The 17488-nt window shown below is 46.3% G+C and overlaps 1 protein-coding gene across 5 annotated transcripts in view; it reads left to right on the top strand.

Annotated features, from left to right (window-relative positions):
- LOC144722040 (endosomal transmembrane epsin interactor 1-like) overlaps positions 1-17488 on the top strand; it is a 122360-nt gene that overhangs the window by 89988 nt on the left and 14884 nt on the right. For 4 of the 5 annotated variants that reach the window (XR_013586014.1, XM_078600111.1, XM_078600112.1 and 1 more), the window contains 3 exons: positions 3835-3945; positions 7308-7433; positions 15053-15160. Coding sequence is in view for 4 of the 5 variants with exons in the window: in XM_078600111.1 (XP_078456237.1) it covers positions 3835-3945; positions 7308-7433; positions 15053-15160 (345 nt within the window). In the remaining variant the exon portion in view is untranslated. The remainder of the gene's footprint in view (positions 1-3834; positions 3946-7307; positions 7434-15052; positions 15161-17488) is intronic. The other variant, XM_078600114.1, reaches the window with a different exon arrangement.

Genomic DNA, 17488 nt, shown 5'->3' on the forward strand with positions numbered 1-17488 from the left:
TCAAAATCCTGCGGTCGCGTTGTACCATGCGGCCAATCGTGCGCCTACCTGTGATTACCGCACGTTTTTTTTGTCCTTACATGGAGCATTGCCATTGGTGCTTCTGCGACCCATTGCCTGTCCGTCCGTACTCATTCATTTATTACTCACCCTTGTTCATCCGGAATGATGCCCAACTGGCGAATACACACCCTGCGAGTGTGTATTCGGCATGGGGGTCGGGGGAGGTCGTGGCGCTGCGATCCCCTGACCTCATGGTCTGCCCTTCTCGCCTAATATTCCACCCCAGCCCCTCCCGATGTCGTGAATTACTCATTGCGGCTGGCCCAATTAACCTTTTTGCACCGATACAATATTAAGCCAACTCAGGGGCACTGCAATGTGACCTGTCCTGCGAGGGTCCGCCAATCTCCTGACACCGGGAAACCGCGGGACTTTCCTCCTAGGGACCCTTCGGATTAAAACCCGTTGTGCCAGGCAATCCTCCGCCAGGACACTCTGTATGTGCGCTACGTGTGTGTGCTCAGTGTGGGGGCCAGGGGGGAGTCACGGCGCTTGCAGAGTTACTTCGAGGCCATGGCACCACAGGTACGGAATAGCATTGAACAATATATTTACAGATGTTCGTGGTAAGCTCTTTAATGAAAGCAGTACACACGTCCAAGGAGATACAGCTCTCCCGACAGGTTTTTGGGGGTTGTTACCACGTATTGTCTGCCACGATGGCTGATGTGCTTCAACCCACGCGGTGGAGTTGAACGAACTGAAGAAGCTCCCACTTAAATGTGGAGCAAAACGTCGGACGTCGTGCCGAGCGACACGCGGCAACGGCCCGAAAACCACATCGGGAGCACTAAACAGCACGGCCGCAACACAAGCATTGCAGTCGTAGTAATACGTTCATTTATTCACCTCTACAAATTGATTCTAGTTAACAAGTAAACCCGTAAAAACAAAGTTTTTCACTATAAATCCTTTATATGCGTGGCGGCTAGAGTCTTCTCGTCCTCTGGCTTGAGATGGCTGCCACCTATGGGTCAGATGATTGTCTGCCAGTATTAAGCAATTGGTAATTAAATATTTAATTTGTTTTTTCTAAACAGTGTCAAATTTTGGAATTTTTTTCACGAAAATTAATTGTCACACACAACGAGTCTGTGTGGAAAATGTCAGCTCGATTGGATCACGGGAAGTGGGTTAAATAACGAGCGAAAGATTTGCACGGTCCTAAGCAAGCAAGCGAACTTAATATAAAGGATTTAAAAATATATTCGCCTGTGGAGGACGCGGGGATCGATCCCGCGACCTTTGGCATGGGAAGCGAGGGCGCTACCAACTGCGCTACTCCGCCACGGCCTGTGGAGGGGTTACGCTCTGGGCTCCTACACTGTGACGTTCAGCCAAAGCCATGAATGAGTTGTATTTGAATAAATGTAAAATCATTTTTTTTTGCCTAAAAAGTGTAAAATTTTGGGAATTTTTTTTCACGAACATTAATTGTCTCGCAGAACGAGTCTGTGGAAAATGTCAGCTCGATTGGATCACGGGAAGTGGGTTAAAAAACGAGCAAAAGATTTGCACGGTCCTAAGCAAGCAAGCAAGCACGCAAGCAAGCAAGCAAGCGAACTTAATATAAAGGATTTAAAAATGGGTGGATTTCTGCTTAAGCGTGCGTGAGCATCAATGTACGTGTAAACGTATACTATGAATTGTGCCGTACTAAATCAAATGGTGGTAATTTTGCTTGAAAAAATATCGAAATGAATCAAATCACAACGCTATTGATTTTCAACGTATGTAGATAAGGTACGCGGGTTCGGATATCAAACTAAGGTTTTCGTGTCGGTTTACTGCGTATTTCTTGTGGCCTTGATTCACCTACTAGGTCACTGTACTGCATTCCAGAGGCTGCTGTTAGAAACTCTAAATCAATAAGAGTGCACATTCCTTCTTCGAGTGAGGTGCCCATTGATGAATTGGCTTTTGGGAGGTGCCAGCCAGGTTTGTAAAGGCACCAACCAACCTTGGCGCTAGCCAACAACTATTGCCGTGCAGTGATCAGATTCGTGCTGCTGGGAACACGAGGCTCAGTGAATTCATTCAAAGGAATTCCGGTCCCGCCCGCGGTTGAGTGCTTCGGCAAGACTATTTCAGCCACCCTGAAATTAGCACCCCCGATTCGCACGGTTGGCTACGTACGGTGCGAAAGAAGTTCAACATACATACGTTAACGTTGAAAGCAGTAAGTTACTCTATTGAGTAGCATTCTCAACATGCTCAAGGCTCTCTGAGAGTGTGCTCCGTGAAATGTCATGTACCTTTGTTTGGTACTGCGCTACATTTACTTTAAAGGTAGTTAAATGCATTGTGTATCACTGTATATGTACGTTTATGTATGTTTAGAATCGCTTTGCCCACGACTAAAAGCACAGCTTCAGAGGATGTATTGTTATCATATTCATATATGTATTATCATATTGGTACACCATTGAGACGAGGCTAAAAAAAAGCCGTCTCTGGTGTGGACCAATCTGTTTCAAGGACAATACATATATTATCAGAGTGTGTTTTTTTTTTACATTTTGACCACAAGTATTGTGGTTAATGCAGACATGATTCCTCGTAAAAAGGTTTCAGTTTTTTTGCCAGAAAAAAGGGAAAACCCCCATTATTATATTTTGGTACTGGCAAAGGTGGTCTAATGGTGTACGATCCGTGCTAATCGGAGATGCGGGGGAAGGACAATAAACTAAACACGAAACGCAGTTCTAAAGAAATGAGTTTGTCAATCTAGATGATTTAAAAGCGCGTAGCTCCGCTGGCTCCCTAATATCGGAAGGAAGAGCGTTCCAGACGGCCGCAGAAGCGCGAGACGCGATTGGCCACCGTCTTTGTTCGATCGTTAGCCAACAGAGGATGTTCGGAGTTGTCAACGTGGACTTCAAAGTGTCCGCAGAGTCGCTCGGCTTACCCCCCCCTCCCACCAAAATATACCTACAATGTTTATTCTCGGACAAAGAGCTTTCCAGACACTTGAGGACTTGAGAAATCCTACTTATCGCTTCACCCATCTCTTCCACGCAAGCAATACGCTGCGTGCGCGTGCGCTTAATGGAGTTGTCGATGTCTGCACACGTGCGAATCTTGTTTCTCTGACAGGTAAGCCTAGAGTTTAAGTAAATGTTTAAAAGGCATCGCGTTGCCTTACATAATTTACTTTGAGATTCTCGTTTGCACAACTGTCTGGGGCACATTGCGAGCACTGCAAGGGCCTCCTCTTGGTCGACGTACCTTCGACGATGTGATTAATGACGCGTTTATTTGAGCATTTTGTTCATAATTGGCCTTGCAATTAGGAATTGGCTATTAATAATAATTGCAATCAATTATAATGTGCATATCATTAACACTGTGCCTGCATGCTCGTATTTACATTTGAAGTTATCGTTTATTACAACGGGGAATTTACTTGCTTAACTCTTTGCAAACGGCGTTATGGTTACAAACCGGGCTACTGTAAGTGTGTGTCGTATACAACTGCCATGCCCACCGTAACTAAGCATAGGCAAAGGTGTCAGGTGTGCTATTGTTTTATTTTCTGTACCCACGGTGAACTTCTCTCGCACTGCACGTATACAATCGTGCTAATCGGAGGTGCGTCTATGAAGTAATACAAACCCTCATATATATCCCTCGGCGCACATTTTTTAAACATCGCAAACAAAAAAAACAGAAAATAAACGTGGCAATTAACGGTATTTAAATGCCCCTCCCTGTCTCCCTTTCCTCCCATCCATGTTGTCGCTCTTCCCCCCACCCCCCCCCCCTTTGCAGATTACGTTCTTCACGCTGCTGTCAGCGGTGTGTGTGATGCTCAATTTGGCCGGCTCCATTCTCTCCTGCCAGAACGCTCAGCTCGTCACCTCGCTGGAATACTGCCACTTGGTGAGCCTCGCAAAAACAAAACACAAAAAGACATTGCACGCTCAACTCCGAAGCCCTGCCTTGCGCTACTCAGTAGGGCGTCGTTTCTCCTCCTTTGTCGCAAACGACGTAGATTTTGCAGTGTTGTTTTTGTGAAAAAGGAAACCTCCTTTTTTCGAACAAGTAGAACATACGGTCTGTTTTCTTGTAACGCGGCGGTCGTTGCGTTCCTGAAGGACACCGCGTGATGGGGAAAATCTCGTTGATAATCAGCGATATATAATATGGGGTAAAGCGCAGTCCGCGATAACACGTGAGATGCGTATGCAGGCTGAAAAAAGACTGAGGCCGCGGGTAGCATCTAGAAGCATCCAGCAGCATCCCAATGCCTTGTGTGATGCTACGCAGAGGCAGCCACACGACCGCTTATTCCTACTCGCGCGACGTAGTAATGCGTCAATCAATTGCGTTATATCCAATTCGCATCCGCGTTATAAAAAATGTCTTCCCGAATACATTCATTGCGTTATATACAATTCAACAAGTGACGCTTAATTATCATCGGTTATTTTGATCGCATTTTGAATGTTTCGTCACCGCAAATGAGGTTACTTGTGTCTGTAATGCCTTGGTCTTGTCCCAGTAACTTTCTTTATTCTTGGCTTAAATTGCCTGTCTGTTATTTCCCCTATACAAATAACGGTTGTATGCGCACACACACATGAACACTTGAATTAAATGTCTTCCTTCAGAGTGAAAAAAATGTCAGTGGTAGAACAAACATCGAGGGTGAAGGAAAGCCATTCAACAGTGTGTGCACAGCCACAGGTTCAATTGGATGAAGCCAAGTTTCACGATTACCCTTCAGCTCGACCGTACTACTGGGTAGCGCGCGGGAATCGCTCGAAGCAACGGGCCCCATGTCCACAGCGCTGGCAAGAACAGCAAGTCAGAAGCAATCGTCAGGTCACAGGTTGAATAAGTTACTTGGCCACGGTTGCATAAAATAAAACCTTCCAATTACGCTTTGCTCCCGAGTAATCTTGGGTGCAATTATGCAAGTGCCACACTGGCATTTCGTAGATAATTTGCATGGCTAGGACTCTAATGAAAAACGGTGGTTTTCATACTGGGCAGTATTTATGAACCCAACCTTTTTAAAAGGCAATTGTTTTTAAGAGTTTAATATTACGAGAAAAACACTCACACTGACGGGCAGTGTACGTGTACGGTGTTTTTTCTGCAATATTTTGCCGTCTTTTCTTGGATTTTCTGTTTGCACTTAGTCACATATTCACTTTAAGATGTGTTTTGTTCATGTTTTTGTTTTTTGTTTGTTGCGGTTGCACCCGATTCAAGAGCCGAATGGCTCACAGGGCTATATCTAATAAATGAACTTGAACTTGAACGTGACTCTTTGTCCTGAAGGACAGCACTACATTTGCCTGCTTACACTGCTGCTGGTGGGACGGCCTCCAGTAGAAGGAGTACTAGAGAACCCCTCGAGAGGGTGTTTGGCCTACTCTTCCCCACTGGCCAGACGTCTTGGAAGGCGTGGGGGAGTTGTCCACGCTTTACGCGACTGAATGTGTCATTGCCGATCGACTGGCCGTGGTGCCCCCATTGATGCTGCTGGTGTTGGGAGGATTTAAGAGCCTTGCGTTGTTCTTTAACTGACACGCAGGGAGGCCAAATCAAAACCAGCGACCTCTGGGTCGCGACTCCAGTGTGCTGCTAACTCGCACAACGCCACGGCGTCTAGGAAACGAAGGAAGCACAAAAAGTAATGACATATAAACGTGTCCACATGTACACTTTCAGTGAAATTGATACGTGTACACAAATAAAACAGTTCAGTGCACGCGTAATGTAATGTTCATGTTTGTACGTTTCCTACAGAATTCTTCCAGGTTACAATACATCACTCGTACAAAATGCTTCAGGAAATTGCTAACGCACTGTTTGCAAGGTGCAAATCAGCGGAGTGAAACTGTGTGTTATTTCGCGATGGCCGCACGTGTAGTATATTGTAGAATAATTGCGCGTATGAAGCGGCATTTTGAAGCGCGTGTGAAACCCGAAGCGAGATTAAAGCGCTGATAAAACCGCACTACAAAAGGCAAATAACCCGTGGGACTTGTGCGGCAGCTCAAGGCCCCGATAACCACGTTGATTGCTTTAGGACCTACACGCAGAGCGTGGCAACTTCATTGGGAAATGTCGCTGTGCATTTTCCCGAGAACGACATCTTTGGCAGCAGAGTTTGCCACCGCGCAAAGTGTAAAGGGAGGAAAAGGATGATGAATAATACAAAAAGATACATAATGAAAACCAAAAAAAGTAAATGCCACATGTGCCTGGACCGTCCTCTACAATTGTACCTTGGATCACTGAGACTCATATTTCTGCTGAACCCTATAAAGATTCCAAGCAATCTTGATCTCTCACCTGAAGACGGTCGCTTGTGTCGCGATCGAAACGTCGTGATCTCTTATTTTTTCTACCTACGTGACTTAACCGAAAGAACCAAAGAGTAGAGATTCCAAGCACTTGCACTTTCGTGGTGGAGGCGGTTAGCGCTCCGAACCCGGCGATCCGAGTTTGAGTCCCTACTCGCTGCCAACTCCAGTGACGATTAACTGAACTGGCCCCGGGCTTCCCCTAGGTCGACTCAGCCTTAAATGAGTACCTGGCGCGGTGTGTAAAAACTATCGGCACTGGAGAGACAAAGGTGGCCTGCGCGTAGGGGCCAGCCAGCCACCTCGCCGTACCGGCCGTCATGGGCGCCCGAAAAGCGGCACTTGCCCCAAAAAAGTTTGTTCAAGGCTGTGTGAGGGCGATCTTAGTCCACATCCTGTAGGAGGTGGTGGTGGAGTGTGGCAGATACTCCGACTGATGCTCCTACTGTTGTGGAGTGACTCATGCAGCCCAGCTATGGCTGCAGAGTTTGGTAGTACATGTTGTTGACGTCGTTTATTGTGAAAATTCGGTCACAGTTCCTATGACCACTGTTTCCTTGCTTTTATGGCTTTATTTTGGTGATTTTCTAAAAGTTTTTTGGTTTGGCCATGTTTGTTTGTTGTAGTACAGAGTTAGACTGATGGCCTTAATCTAAGTTGTCTTGTGGTTGTTGTTGTTTGACTTGCATCCCACTGGGATATTTGCACAGGGTTGGTGTACGGTGATTTTTCTGCAATATTTTGCTGTCTTTTCTTGTATTTTTTGTTTGCACACATATTCACTTTAAGATGTTTTCTTGTTCATGTTTTTTTGTTTGTTGCGGTTGCACCCGATTCAAGAGCCGACTGGCTCACAGGGCTATACCTAATAAATGAACTTTGAACTTTGAAGGGCCCATATGCGACCGCTGTGCCTGCGTGCAGATCAACTTGGAGGACGACGTGTGCGTCTGCTGCGAGAACCCCAAGCTGAACGGCTGCAGCAACCTGGGGGACACGCTGAAGCTGAACCCGCTGCAGGCGTGCGACTCCGTGCGTCTCGCCCTCAAGGTGACTGTCACGCTGCGCCGTGGGCGATAACAACGCGAGATTTAAATAACCTTCTCGGGGGGGGGGGGGGGGTGGTGACACTTTGAACGTTAACCCACCCGTGGCTCGCTTGACGGTGCATACGAAATGAAACTGACACGACAACAACACCCGAGTGCTCGCGCAGTCTCCTTCGTCGTAGCCTGCAGCCACCGAATGTTTGCGACCCATTTTTTTTGTCCCCGTTACACACAAAAAAAGGCACGGTCGCCTGCGGTTCGTATCGTGTCCACCAGAATGTGTTGGGTTTTTTTTTGTGGGGGGCGACGTTTCATAGTCAACGCAAATCGTGTCGGTGAATGGGTTTAGGCCGAGTTTGCAAGTGGCACGGCGTGCCAGACTTGATAAGTGCAGGTTTAGCAAATCCGTCTTAATAATAAATTTTTAGATATTCCATCGAAGCACACTACCTTGTTGTTAAAGCGATAAGATTGACGAATTATTCCTTCGGCCAGCTACCTGCAGATGAATCACGAAGCGCTTGCTCTATTCCGCATATTTCCTGCCCTCACTTGTTTCATCGCTAATATGAGAAGAGTTTGTCGGGAGATTTCATACCGCGAGCACCAGTTCTGCAACGGTGCGTTGCTTTTGTTTGTCGGGCGCCTCGCCTCTTTTTTTGTTGCAGCAACGTGTACAGGTACAGTGCCTTGAAAGTGTGCGGGGCTTAAGCGGTCCTGATAATAAACATACACAGACATGCCCGGACAGGATCGCTCGTGATTTGTTTTTTTTTCCTTTCGGTGTGCGTCCTCGTTGTAACGCTCCGCCAGGGCCACCGTTTAACACGACTCCTTACTTGCTCCTTCCAGGCCCCTCGAGAGGGCACCCAGACGTACCTCGCTCGCATGTTCTGGGCAGGTGACTTTGTAGCTGTCAATCGTCATGTTAGCACAGCTTGTGCCCGGGGTTGAAAAAAAGAAGTTGCCGTTCCCCAATGAAAAGGATCGGGTTTTTTTTGTTCATTAGTATTCTTGATGTGTTCTCGACACAGCCTGATGTGTGCTTGCGTGGCAGCCTGTTTATCTGTGATTTGCTTGATAATTCTCATCCACCGGAGCTATTAGCACGGATGGGATGCCAGTTTGTTTACAAATTCATGGACTGCGAATCTGTAGGAAAATAAATCTGCATCGTTAGCAGAAAAAAATACATGGGGGGTGGTCGTGTAGTGTAGGGGTTAGTGCACTGTGCTACACACTCAGCGTTCTGAATACAATTCTCGCTCACAGTGGCAAATAACTAGACCGATTCCGGGTCTCCCCTGGGTCAACTCAGCCTTAAATAAGAACCCGGTGTGGTGTAGAAACATCGCCACTGGGGAGACTAAAACGACCGGATGTGGTGCTATCCACAACCACCCCTTCACACGCCGCGTCGACCTTCGTCGCTGCTCGCTAACAGTCTGTGCAAGCTTCGGCGAGTGAAGTGTCTTTGGCTCCACTTGTGCACCATGCGGCCTTCCTTGTGTTGCTCCTTCAAAGGGAGTGGCTCCACTTGTGCACCATGCGGCCTTCCTTGTGTTGCTCCTTCAAAGGGAGTGGCTCCACTTGTGCACCATGCGGCCTTCCTTGTGTTGCTCCTTGCAAGGGAGTGGCTCCACTTGTGCACCATGCCGGCCTTCCTTGTGTTGCTCCTTCAAAGGGAGTGGCTCCACTTGTGCACCATGCCGGCCTTCCTTGTGTTGCTCCTTCAAAGGGAGTGGCTCCACTTGTGCACCATGCCGGCCTTCCTTGTGTTGCTCCTTCAAAGGGAGTGGCTCCACTTGTGCACCATGCCGGCCTTCTTTGTGTTGCTCCTTCAAAGGGAGTGGCTGCACTTGTGCACCATGCCGGCCTTCTTTGTGTTGCTCCTTCAAAGGGAGTGGCTGCACTTGTGCACCATGCCGGCCTTCTTTGTGTGGCTCCTTGAAAGGGAGTGGCTCCACTTGTGCACCATGCCGGCCTTCTTTGTGTGGCTCCTTCAAAGGGAGTGGCTCCACTTGTGCACCATGCCGGCCTTCTTTGTGTTGCTCCTTCAAAGGGAGTGGCTGCACTTGTGCACCATGCCGGCCTTCTTTGTGTGGCTCCTTCAAAGGGAGTGGCTGCACTTGTGCACCATGCCGGCCTTCATTGTGTTGCTCCTTCAAAGGGAGTGGCTGCACTTGTGCACCATGCGGCCTTCTTTGTGTTGCTCCTTCAAAGGGAGTGGCTCCACTTGTGCACCATGCCGGCCTTCCTTGTGTTGCTCCTTGAAAGGGAGTGGCTCCACTTGTGCACCATGCCGGCCTTCTTTGCGTTGCTCCTTGAAAGGGAGTGGCTCCACTTGTGCACCATGTCGGCCTTCTTTGTGTGGCTCCTTGAAAGGGAGTGGCTCCACTTGTGCACCATGTCGGCCTTCTTTGTGTGGCTCCTTGAAAGGGAGTGGCTGCACTTGTGCACCATGCCGGCCTTCTTTGTGTTGCTCCTTCAAAGGGAGTGGCTCCACTTGTGCACCATGCCGGCCTTCCTTGTGTTGCTCCTTCAAAGGGAGTGGCTCCACTTGTGCACCATGCCGGCCTTCCTTGTGTTGCTCCTTCAAAGGGAGTGGCTGCACTCCCACCCCCAAAACAACCTGCAAAAATGCTCTATGGGCTATCTTCGTCTCATGCTGGATTGTTTTTTTGTACGTTTTTACTTGGTAGTGTCCGGTGTTAATTTTCACAAATGCGGTCCCTTTTTAATAGGGGGGTGGGGGCTGGGGCTGGGGGCTGGGGGCGGGGGACGTCACCTGCATTGTGTGGGGAGCTGTCAGTGCCAAACTTAAGCCACCGTGTGTGCCGCCATCACATTAAACGCCCTGCACATGACCCCTTGCCGATGTGTCTGCGTGCAACGTGGGGGGGGGGGGGGTGGCAGGGTAAACTAGCATTTCATATGAATGCTGAAAATGTCACCTGAGCCACACAATGTGTGCTGACATTTTCGATCGGGGAAAACAGAACGGCAGCTGGGCTTACTTGGCAGGGAAGAGCGGAAACACAACTGATGGATGCTCATGTGTTTTTTTTCCTCACGGATGTCCGCTCCATGAGAACTGCCCAGCGCATTTTGCTTTTCACTGGCGGAGATTACTCCATCAATATTTCCTTCCCTGACAGTCGGCGGTGCTGAAGTTGCGACGAACGTCGGTGGTTGTCAAGTTCATAATGGCGTTATTTATACCTTTGCCCTGTATTTGGAGTTTCAAATCTGTCACGTGGTTTGGTATGAATTACATTGACAAATGTATGGCGGTAGCACGGCCTGTTGAAAATTCAATATCTATTTTAGTTTTTATACATACTTTAGTCCTTTCCCCAGTTGTATTCCAATTGTGGCATCGCTATCGTGTCATCGTACAAAGTGCCTATTCGGTAGAGAATGGCTTGTGGCAAACAGGTGTCGCAGAACTGCTTTTGAATCCCCTTCATGTGACCTTATAGTAAATCCACTCTTTCACATACGTATTGCTGCTGGGAAATGCTTATCCAATGGCAGTCAACCCCATTTTCATATCTGGAATTTGGCCCCATGAAGCAATGTATGTAATCAATGGCATGCAATCATTGGTGACAAACCAGAAACCGAGTTTTAATGCTAAGCGGCCACCTGGATTCACAGATGTCCAGATTTGAACCCGGATTCTCAGTGCCCCCGGCTCAAGATTCCTGAGCCACCCAGCCACATTCAAAGCACAATATTTATGCGTACAATTTATTTTGGCGAAACATTTGCAGTAAATGTCACACTGTACTGTATAAGTCGGGAGCCGGCCGGAGGGTGGGGCTGAGTTGGAAAGGGGTGGGATTTAACTTTCAAAATAATTTCCTCATGTTGCACATTATTACTATTAACTATACTCTCATTCTACAATGCACACGTTTGCCAACGCTACAACATCAATATGTAATAGGTTGAAATGCGTGGTTTAGATCGCATGAATTATGCAAAGGTGATTGCTCAGATTGTTACGTGAGATGCTCACGCTATTGAAGCAAGTGCCAAGATAATATAATCATTGGGAGCTGCACCCTTAGAATCACTTTATGTGAATTCTGGAGTAAGAGACATCCTCTTCGATTAAGAACTTTGTTCAAAAGGTAGGGGATAACATCGGCAATCATTGGCCTATTGTATTAGGTGGCTTTTGAATTATTTCTTTTTACTGTGTCAACGCTTAAAATATATTATCGTTAGCGTCTATTGATGACATCACACAGCTGCCTGCACAGAGCTCACTTTGCCGTAATTGGGCTCGTACCGTTTGGTGAATCAGTCCCGAGTTGTGGTACAGTCATTCCTGTAATCAAGGATTACCCTGTTCCTCAATGATTCACATATGTATTGTGATAACTTGAACAAATAAATATACGATAACCTTGGGTTGAATGATCGTTTACTACCCTTTTCTAGGTGTTGGATGAACAGTCTTTATCCTACCTGTGTTTTTTTTTATATGCCTGGTTATGAGCGTCTCAGAAAACGTTCATACCCTGGGCATTTGCATCTTACAAATATAAATTTGTGATGAATATGCTTCCTTGTCGAATATAGATGGCGTGCCTGTGTTTATATAAGGCAGTGCCATGCAAAAATAATGAGCATTAAACTCCATTGGAGCTGCCAAGGGTCATATCATAGACGCTAAGATCATGGCCTGATTGATGTTAAATAATTGCACGGAGTAAATAATTGCTGAATTTTCTGACATTTCGGCTGTATCAGACTGGATATGTTGCCGTACCTACAATGCTACTGGACCACCCCACAGCGCTATAATTTAAATGATCACTTATCTTCCCTCTTTAAGCTGCATGTATAACTATCATCATCAGCCATGGTCAATCCACTGCTGCATTAAGCTCCCCACCCCCACCCCCCAGTCATCTTTCATGACCTGCTATGTAACAATCCACCTAGCAACTGCACACGATCCTGATTTTATCGCTGCATCTCCCAGTGGTGGATGTCCTTTTGGATTCGTTCCGTTCATCGTCATTATTTCAGTTTATTTAGGATAAAATATTGTTATCTCGTGTAGTGTGATTAGTAGGTTTACGCAACTGAATTGATGAGGTCACTTTCATTTCCCTCAGATACGTATAGGCCAGGGGTCGGCAACCTACGGCTCCGGAGCCGCATGCGGCTCTTTACAGGCTGCTTCTTGACGATATGTACGTATGTACATAGATGCATTGCGGCTCTTGAAATACTGAATTTTGTACCGAATTGGAAAGAAATGGCTCTTCTTGTTATTTTGGTTGCCGACCCCTGGTATAGGCAGATGACCTTTATCACCGGGTAAGAGCGCATTGAGACAAAAAATATATTTTCTCAAGGGAGACCTGGGATCAAATAAATGCAGCAAATCAGCAAAATAATTCCAACGTGTGAACAAAAAACGCACAAAAGCCATTGGTTATGCAATTGAACTAAGTATTGGTGTTAATGGCGATGATGACGGTGAATTTGACCTGTGCAGTTCCTCCATATAGGTGAATTGATGTTCGATAATCCGTTTTTAATACTCGATAGATTTGAGTAATTTAAGGCAAAAGGTTCACAACTGCCGGGAATCAGAATTCCCCGTCCATGTTTAAAGCAGCATCGACTGCTCGGTGGCATGCTAATGGCTCAGCCACGGTGATGAGTGCAGCTGTTCTCAGGAGAGAGTGCATTACACCATATCAGCGGCATATTGTTAGTGATCATAGCCCTGCTTAAAATCTGTCAGCAATTCGACAATTACCAAACTAATGAACACGTCCTTGTCGCGAACAGTTACAGCCGTGATCCAATACACCGCGAGCTCGTCACCAGTCCAGAGTTTGCGTGTTTGCTTCAACAATTGTGCTGCTTGATGTTGGTATGTAAAGGCAATACATTGGCTGAGGGCTACAAGTGACCTTGTGTTTATGTGCGGAGACGGAATTTATTCTGCATATGCATGATCCTCCAGTGACCCTGTATATAAAGCAAAGGGAAACATCCTACACCGTTGTATTTTCTCATTCAAACGAACCAGCAAAATATATTGTCAATTCTGAACTGAGGTTTTGTTGCTGACATGACACGCCTATTTTTTTTTACTCATGAATTCCTTATTTTTGATGCATCTCGTGGCTTGGTCTCATTGAAAGTAACTCTTACCTTTAATGATTCCAATACCGACTGCACAAGGCCGCTATCCGAAAATAATACATCCCACAAGGCCTTCGCGAGAGGCTGTTGTAGGCGCGGGGATTGACCGTGAGTAGAGAGGCAGTGCAAACTAATGATGACGTGCAATTGTGCGTGGAACCATGGCCACCACACGCGCCCTTGGTGACGCGAGGCTTGGTTTGACTCGGCGCTTGACCTAAGAGCAGAACTATTTCATGGCCTCGTGAAGAGAAATGGCTGTGGATGTAACAGTGATCGGGTTACTTGCTTGTTTCTGACTTGTTTTCATATTTTAACCCCGAGTTATTTGAATCCCTTACAGTTTAAATCAGGTTAAGTTTGGCTAAAATATCCAATAAAAATAACAATTATGCCAACTGCCCTCATCTTTGTTGCAGTGGGGTTCACAAAAATACCCATCACGAGCATTGTTTACTTTGCACTGCATTCTGGGCGCAATTGCTGGGTGGAGGCGTTCAGTGGTTTTAACGAGAAAAATGTTGTATGTTTATTTTATTATCATTATTACAAATCGTGGAATATCTAGTGGATATCCTTTCATTATTTTTTTACTAACTTAATTCCTTATGACCCTTTGAGAGACTTCATTTAGTGCAGATACTAGTTAATATTCATATTACAAAAAAAAACTAAACTTCACTGGATGTGTTGTATCTGCATCATTTCCATATGAGAACATTCTTGAAAGCTTCATTAGCAGCATGAATCAAAATAATATTTCGAAATCCACAGTTTGCGTGCAATGCGTTTGATGGGAAGAATTTAAGAATGTCTACCTCCTTTCGCAACCCCCGACGTTCGTTGCACGAAAACCACGGGGAGGCGTTAATTACCACGCGGTAATTGCCTCGAGCACCGTATACAATCCACAAGCAGTCAATTATATCGTTCTAATAATACACTCTCTCAAATACGGCTTCATATTTTCAGCCCGTTGCCTGAAGAGAGAGAGAGTAATAGTGTAATATCTGGCATTGGATGCTTGATATAATCGCGTCACAGTGTTTTACTGCATCATTGTAAACTCCAGCACAGCACACGGCCATCTGCTACAAGGCCCTATCTTTTTCTCTTTTATTGGTTATACGATTCTCACACGGCAGGATTTTTCTCGTGTGTGGGAATATGTTCTGCTATTTTAGGTTTTCTACTCCTCATTTGCCAACTGATGGAGGGGGTCTTTAGAGTGTGGCGTCATATAATTGTGAATGTTCCAAGCAGTTGGAAATGTATCAAGAGACCCACATCATTGCTTACCTGACCCCCGCAGTATGACTTTTGTAAGTCATACACTAAGCAGCAAATATTGCTTTGCAGTAAGCAGCATACTTGATGAATTCGTTGATATGATTAGAGTACAGGAAGGCTGCGGGGGTAATGTCTGTCTCTGTCTTTCAGGATTTGCTCTTCAGCGTCTGTGCTCTGAACATCATCTCAGTGGCCGTGTGCGCTCTTGCGACCGCCACACGCTGCATGCAGATGATCTCCTCCGATGTCATACACATAGTGAGTAATGCCTCGCTCTTCTTATCGGCTGCCACATCGTCAAACAATGTTCAGGTTGTCTTCCCGGCGGTCCCGTTGCTCTGCGTGCCCTTACTTACTGTGATTGATTTGTTCACCCTTTTAAGCGCATCGCGTGTACTTTCTTTTCAGTTTTTATTTGTCACGTGTTCAAAGTTGCCTTTTACTGCATTCCCGTGAGTTCAGAATGCTGCCTATTTATCCGTGGGTGTTGTCCCTACGAACGGTGCGAAAGAAGTTCAACATACATCCTTATTAAAAACTAGCAAAATATTGCTTAATGGGGAGTTGAATATTTATGAATGGAACTCGTGTCGAAAAGGTTTATGTTTTAAGAAGGGCTTGTTGGCCAATTTAAATCTTTTGCAAATGTTCGTTCATTTACTCATTTAGTAATCACCGAGAAACAGTTCTGCGCGCCGCAGTAATCTCGCCGGCTCACTTATTCTCTAGCGTAGCCGGGGTGCACTCATTGTCTGTAGCAGTGCTCTGTGGGCCAGGCGAATCCACCTTCTAAGTCACTTGGAGGGAAATAAAATGCAAATAGCGTATCCTTTAGAGCAGGGGTCCCCAACCCCCGGGCCGCGAACCGGTACCGTTCCGTGGCCTTATAGGAACCGGGCCGCACAGCAGCAGGAGGTGAGCGGTGAGTCCGCGCGCGTGGCCCACTCCCAATATTTTATTATTTACCACTTCCATCCGCACCTCTTTCCCGCACCGCGCACTCGTCTCAGTCACAGTGTTGGTAAGCCCACAAGCTGCTAACCCCTAGTAGCCAAAATTAGTCAAAAAAACAAACGTCGCTGGAGAGCTTTTTTGAAAAGGGGGAAAGACCCAATGATGACCCCCCCCCCCATCCCGGTCCGTGAAAAAATTGTCTTCTACAAAACCGGTCCCTGGTGCCAAACAGGTTGGGGACCGCTGCCTTAGAGAGAAGACACCCAAATTCATACCAAGGTGTCCTGTCGACATTACCGCAAAATACACGTGCTATAACCTGAAGTTCTTGGAGCATTGTATGCTCAAGATTATTGTCAGTCTCTGGCCCCGCTGGGGTAATGGAGAGCTGCCGTCCTTGGGATCACGAGTGTGAAATCATCCCCACTCGACCCTGCCGTTCTCTAGTCGAGACCACGAGCGTTCGACAGCACTCTGCGCTCCGCGTGGCCATTCCAATTCTTACCAAAACCTCGTGACTTGCCTGTGCGCAGCAAGCGTGACAATTCACTCCCCTGATATTACAGACACGGGGTCATACTTTTCCTAGAAATGCTGGTGGAAGGTGAAAGCGCAGCTCTGCAATAGCTTGCACACGCAACTGCTGGCAGAAGGGTCTTCACTAGAGGGAGCTCTAGAGAAGCCCTCTACAAGGTATTTTGGCCTACTCTTCGATCCTGGCCAGATGTCTTGCAAGAGACGAGAGTGCGTACGTACATTGAACTTCTTTCGCGCCGTACGTGGCCAACCGTGCTAATCGGAGGTGCGGGGGAAGAGCAGCAAGTACCCGCACTCTACCCCAGCACACGTGACCGTGATGTACTAATTTACTAAATGAATACTGTGGGGGTGGACAGGGGCGCGGGCGGTGGGGAGGATTTTCGGATCATTGTTGGAATACGGTGCAGGAATTTTGAGACATCCAATGTGCTTAGCAGTCCACGTTATGGAACGTCGAGTTTCTGATTATAATAATAATAATGTAACCTGACAAGGAGGACTGCTTCTGTCGAAGCTTGCGAGACCGTGGCATTATAAGGAATGGAATTGAATTGTGTTGTGGAAGGAAGTTGAGTCGTGCCATCTAAAAGTCAGTGTTGATTGCACGTATCTACATATTTTGCCGTACTTCCAAGGGGAAAATAGCACCTCGTGCAAAATTTCACCTCAAAAGTGGAATACATTTTAATATGAATGCGCACATATTTCCTCAATCATTTAAAAATTACACGGTATGTGACATGCATACGGGTGCATGTTCAAAGTTACATTTATTACATAAATCTTACATGAGGCAGCATGACAAAAAACATTGTAATAACTAAAACCTACATTGCCTGACCACTCATACACAATTTAAAGGTAAAACCTTATTTTTGTACATTCATTAGCTCTATCTTGTTAAATAAGTAATTATTAATTACCTGTTGGGGTTTTCTTCTTCTTCACGCTATAGACTCCCGTCATGAATAACCAAAGAGAGTGGCATGTTTAATTCAGTTCATTTGTTTTTTTCCTGCTCCAGCCTCGATTTTGATTGGCTGCGGGAGGAGGGCAGCCGATATTTGAGCGACTACTCTTAAGGGAGCCGAT

The sequence above is a fragment of the Lampetra planeri genome, chromosome 13 (genome assembly GCF_965212315.1).
Source record: "Lampetra planeri chromosome 13, kcLamPlan1.2.h2, whole genome shotgun sequence".
Taxonomy (NCBI): Eukaryota; Metazoa; Chordata; class Hyperoartia; order Petromyzontiformes; family Petromyzontidae; genus Lampetra; species Lampetra planeri.